This window comes from Sinocyclocheilus rhinocerous, unplaced genomic scaffold (assembly GCF_001515625.1).
Source record: "Sinocyclocheilus rhinocerous isolate Xijiao unplaced genomic scaffold, SAMN03320098_v1.1 scaffold1806, whole genome shotgun sequence".
Taxonomy (NCBI): domain Eukaryota; kingdom Metazoa; phylum Chordata; class Actinopteri; order Cypriniformes; family Cyprinidae; genus Sinocyclocheilus; species Sinocyclocheilus rhinocerous.
This window is the reverse complement of record NW_015658531.1, coordinates 420,699-426,577: the sequence shown is the minus strand read 5'-3', so window position 1 is coordinate 426,577 and position 5,879 is coordinate 420,699. Positions and strand designations below refer to the sequence as shown.

At 35.3% G+C, this 5,879-nt stretch overlaps 1 protein-coding gene across 2 annotated transcripts in view; it reads left to right on the top strand.

Moving 5' to 3' along the window:
• The window catches only part of LOC107722704 (X-ray repair cross-complementing protein 5-like), a 24,739-nt gene that overhangs the window by 1,483 nt on the left and 17,377 nt on the right, over nt 1-5,879 (top strand). Inside the window, exons 1-6 of one of the 2 annotated variants that reach the window (XM_016531177.1) lie at nt 625-708; nt 2,123-2,236; nt 2,318-2,501; nt 3,756-3,804; nt 3,903-4,025; nt 4,659-4,844. In XM_016531177.1, the coding sequence (XP_016386663.1) occupies nt 691-708; nt 2,123-2,236; nt 2,318-2,501; nt 3,756-3,804; nt 3,903-4,025; nt 4,659-4,844 (674 nt within the window). In that variant the 5' untranslated portion in view covers nt 625-690. Of the gene's footprint in view, nt 1-624; nt 709-2,122; nt 2,237-2,317; nt 2,502-3,755; nt 3,805-3,902; nt 4,026-4,658; nt 4,845-5,879 lie in introns of those variants that run through there. The other variant, XM_016531178.1, reaches the window with a different exon arrangement.

The following is a 5,879-nucleotide window of genomic DNA, read 5'->3' as shown; positions in this document are numbered from 1 at the left end:
TTTTTTTAAACAATTGACATTAACGTCTATGTAATCCATAGGCAGTTTATGAACCTAAAATAGCATGCTTTGATGAATCATGATCTCTCCTAGAGCATATATATTCGTTCAGTTTTTGTCTTTATAAAGTCATGCACAACAATCACATCTCATTTGAATACATGCATGTCCGTCCATCCATGTGATTTGCCCTGCAGAGACTGTCATGATTATCATAAGTGATACTTAAGAAATCCTCATATATCCAGTCATAACACAATCTGACAGATTATACCTGGATAGGCCTATATGAGGATTTCTATAAACACGTTTGACCTACACTGAACATGTTTCATCTTGTGTAAGAAAAATCCTTCTACAGACGACGTCTTTATGTCTTTTTAGAGATCTCTGCAGTGTTAATTGATAAGTGCCACTGAATATTACAATGTTTACTATTCACTTTAACGTAATTTTGCATAATCTCTGAGGGCTTCACTTTTACAGGTTGAGGCAAATCACGAGACCGTTTACGTTTGCGTCTTCACACTATGTTTAAATTATATTAAATCATTTATCAAGTGTCCTGGCATAAGGGAACACAAAGTTTTGGGTTTTTTAATCGTTTTGTTTCTCTGTCTGAGGCGGAACCTTGTATCATCCGCTCATTTACGCACCCGGAACAATAACAGACGGAAACCAGAGAGAGAGATGGCGCGAGCTGCGAAGGTACTTCCGTTATTATTCGTTGATCATAAGCTTGTGTTATTATTAAATAATGCGTATAATGCGTATTTACTTTTGTACTACTTAAATTTCATTGGACATAATTAACTTTTTGGTTGGACATTTACACCATTTACACACTGTAGAAAGTTTCACTCGCTCTTGTTGAAAAAATGTAGAAAACAAGTGTCATGCGTTATTAAAGTATCTTTAAGTATCACTGAATGTTCAGCTTTATCTCAAATGTGTTCCCCATAGAAATCCGTCGTAGAAATAAAAATAAGCAGGTTTGTAATACATTTGAATAATAAAATTGCTGTCGTACAGGAAGAGTTAATACTAAGAGCTTAAGAAAAATGTCTCAAATGCAATTGTTTTTTAATTGCAAACTTTAGTATCCTCTGTATAAAATCTGAGCACGTTTTGAGACTTTTTCTGGATCTAGAGATGAGACACATGTGAGATTACTGTCTTTTTCTCAGGAGAAACACAAGAGTTAAACATATGTCTCCATTTAATCTCATTAAGATCTCATTTGTGACCCTGGACCACAAAACCAGTCAAAGATACAACTATTTGAAAATCTGGAATCTGAGGGTGCAAAAAAATCAAAATATTGAGAAAATCATCTTTAAAGTTGTCCAAATGAAGTCCTTAGCAATGCATATTACTAATCAAAAATTAAGTTTTAATATATTTACAGTAGGAAATTTACAAAATATCTTCATGAAACATGATCTTTACTTAATATCCTAATGATTTTTGGCATAAAAGAAAAATCGATAATTTTGACCCATACAATGTATTTTTGGCTATTGCTACAAATATACCCCAGCGACTTAAGACTGCTTTTGTGCTCCAGGGTCACATATGTTGTTTTTGATAAATGAATCAAAATCATGTTCACGTTCATTATCATTCATAATCTAGTATTTAAAGAAATAGTTCTTCCAAAAATGAGAAGTCATTACTCACTTCATGTCGTTCCAAACCCCCGTGATGTTATTTTTTGTAACACAGAGAAATGTGAGACTATTCTCTAAAGCAGTGTTTCTCAACCAGGGGTCTGTGGACCCCTAGTGGTCCTTGACGTAAGGCCAGGGGGTCTGTATAAAGTATGAATTTTTGTATAAATTTTGTATATTTTGACATGACATGTTCCCATGAAAGAAAAATCCAATATAGCTGATGATATGGTCAAATACTGGACAAGTCAACTAACTTGAATTATACTTGACTGCATTTGGTCCCCACAAAGACACAAATGATACATAGATGAGTCAATTTTGTTCTGGGGGTCCTTGAGGATGGTTCTGAATTGGACTGGGGTCTGGTACGCCAAAAGGTTGAGATTCACTGCTCTAAAGAGTTATTTTCCTACATGTGTTTTCATCTGTTTTTGTCTTTTATTCTGCAGTCAGCGTTGGTGCTTTGCATGGATGTGGGTTTCTCCATGAGCAACTCTGAGCCTGGCCAGGAACCGTCCTTCGAACAGGCCAAAAAAGTCATCCAGAAGTTTGTCCAGCGGCAGGTTTGTACTTTTTCTCCCATTAATTGATGATATCTGTTTGCTACTGCAGAAAGAGCTTGATTGACGTCCTCTATGTTTCAGGTGTTTGCTGAGAATAAAGATGAGGTGGGTCTGGTGCTGTTTGGTACCGATGGCACGAAGAACGGCTTGGCCGAAGACGGCCAGTATGAGAACATCACGGTTCACCGTCGCCTCATGATGCCTGATTTTGAGCTGCTCGAGGAGATTGAGAGCAAACTGCAACCTGGTGGTCAGCAAGCGGACTGTATCCTTCCTGTTACAGACAACAACACACGTTATAGATCTCATGAGGTGATCAGTTAAAGGAATAGTTACCCAAAAATGATATTGTGCTAAACGTTTTCTCACCCTCAGGTCATCCAAGATGTAGATGAGTTTGTTTCTTCATCAGATTTGAAGGAATGTAGCATTGTATCAGTGTCTCAGCAATGGATGCTCTGCAGTGAATGGGTGCCGTCAGAATGAGAGTCCAAACAGCTGATAAAAACATCACAATAATCCACAAGTAATCCACAGCACTCCAGTCCATCAGTTAATGTCTTGTGAAGCCAAAAACTGTGTGTTTTTGAGAAACAAATCCATCATTAAGACGTTTTTAACTCAAACCTTTGCTTCCAGGTAAAATACGAGTCCATAATTCATAATGTTGTTTTCTCCAGTAAAAGTCCATATTTTCTGAATCAGGAGAGAAATCTGCACAGATCAAGCACTGTTTAAACAGCTCTAAACAAATATGTGGCTGGATTTTAATGTGAGAGACAACAGGAGATGGACTTTGTTAGCGTTATTAGACTCATATTTTAGCCGGAAGCGACGGTTTAAATTTGCATCAAAATGTCTTATTTTTTGGATTTGTTTTTTTACAAACACGCAGCTTTTGTCTTCTCAAGATGTTAACTGATGGACTGGAGTGCTGTGGATTACTTGTGGATTACTTGTGGTGTTTTTATCAGCTGTTTGAACTCTCATTCTGACGGCACCCACTGCAGAGACACTGATGCAATGCTACATTTCTCCAAATCTGATGAAGAAACAAACTCATCCACATCTTGGATTACATTTTCATAAAATTTTCAGTTTTGGCTGAACTATTCCTTTATTTGTTAGTACAATTCATGAAATATATAATATAACATAATATAATATAACATTAAAATAAACCATTTTAAAATAAAAACTATCAAAATAAAATATTTAATTTATAAGAAATATTTGGAATGGCGTTAAGAAGGAAATAAACAAACAAACATTATAAGAAATATTTAGTTTGTTTACTTGCGTGCCATGTGACCCACATCAGTGAACTGTGAACATGTGAATGTGTTGTTAAATTATTGAAATATTACCTCAAAATTTCAAGAGGAATTCCAGTAAATATTTTACGTCAAAGGAGTTTAGCTGAGAAAAAAGTTTGTGAATCTCTGATGTAATTTAATAATGTTATTTTTTGTTTGTTACATGTTATGCAACTATGTAAAGTCCTTGACTGATTAATCAGGGCTTGATGCTCTGGTCGTTTGCATGGACCTTTTGCAGGAGGAAACCATGTGAGATCTCGTCACACATTTTTCTGTTTATTTAAATGCAGTTGAGAAGTTTCTATGCTGCTGTCACACTCTTTATTGTTTTTTTTTGTTTTTTTTAGGGGGAAGAAGTTTGAGCGTCTGAACATTGTCCTGCTGACGGATCTGAACGTCCAGACCTCGGCAGACCAGCTGGACGTTATCATTGACAGCTTGAAGAAAGCTCGTATCACCCTGCAGTTCTTGTAAGAAACGTGCACTGATAACTGATAATAATAACAGGGCTCAACAATAACACATTTTTTTACTCTAAGGCCAAAGGACTAGATTTTTTGCTTGAAAAAAAAGTATGGTTTAATGTATTTTTATATATGTGACCCTGGAGCACAAAAGCAGTCTTAAGTCGCTGGGGTATATTTGTAGCAATAGCCAACAATACATTGTATGGGTCAAAATTATAGATTTTTCTTTTATGCCAAAAATCATTAGGATATTAAGTAAAGATCAAGTTCCATGAAGATATTTTGTAAATTTATTACCGTAAATATATCAAAACTTAATTTTTGATCAGTAATATGCATTGCTAAGAACTTCATTTGGACAACTTTAAAGATGATTTTCTCAATATTTAGATTTTTTTTGCACCCTCAGATTCCAGATTTTCAAATAGTTGTCATAACAATTTCGAAAAATTGACCCTTATGACTGGTTTTGTTGTCCAGGGTCACATATGTCACAAGTGTTAGACATGAAGTGTGCATCAGTTAGATGCTCTTTTCCTGTTTGAGTGACCCAGATTTGATGCTAATAGTCAAATTTCTGGTTGTTTTTCCCACCTCAAACTTTGCACTGATCCGTGTTTTGTTTGATCCGTTCAGTTTGCCGTTCCCTGTGGATGGTGAGGACAGAGCGGATGGTGGAGGGGATGGACCGGGACCCTCAGCGGCTCCTGTCCGTCCTGGAAAAGGCTTGAGCAGACAGCAGACACAAGGTCTGGAGATGGTCAAAAACATCATGACCAGCCTGGAGGAGGAGGACGGCCTGGAGGAGGTCTACACATTTAGGTATAAATTCATATCAGTCCGAGGAACATATAGTTAGTGCACATTTCTTTATCTATGACAGAGCTGCCCATAATTTTTAACACGAAGAGCCAAGAATCAAACTTGACTGAGGGCCTTGGGCCAAAAGTAAATGTTGTATTACATCTAAAAATGTTATAATTAAATGTAAACATTTTAAAAATAATTTAAATAATAATAATAATTTTTAATCAAATTCACTTATATATATATATATTTTTTTTTTGCATTTCAGTGCAAAAATAAAACAAAATTTAAAAAATATATATAAATTAGAAATGAAGATATTCTTCAGTTGTAGGGGTGTGCGATATTGACAAAAAATAATATCTCGATATTTTCTGGGATTTTATCGATAACGATAATTAGACGATATTTTGCTCAGTGTGTTATGACTCCTAATTTTTTTTTTATATTCTTCATATTCTGTGTGGTGGTCGGTTCACACTGATAGAAATTAATATTTTCCAATAAGTTTAAATAGATTTTATGGGCATTTTAAACTTTAAAAGCCATTTTTTCCAAAAGTATGCATTATCTTTTGAGTCTTCATTCAGGAACGAAACACCGTCATGTTGCTCAGAGACACAAAACAGCATTGTGGCTGTGTTTGGAATTATTTTTTTGTCGAAAAACAGCCAATATGGTGTCTAAAAGTAAGTCTCTTAATTAACTTCTTGTTTATTGAACTGTTGTAAAAAAATCAATATCACATTTGTATTCATGGTCATTTTTGGAGAAAAAAACGGCACTCTTCATGGGAAATTGATTGATGAAGTGGTATAAATAAATACATTTTCTGTCCCCATGTCTTGAATTTGTGATCATTCTAAATGTATTGTAATAGACTGCACTCTAAATGCGCGCGCGCACTAGTCTAGACTTCACGTAATGTATGCGTGCACTCTGTATGGGTGTTTTGAAAGTTTTTTGCAAAATACTCGATAATGTCAAATCGCACATCGTTAAAACAACAATTACGATATTATCGCAAACGATATATATCGCACACCCCTA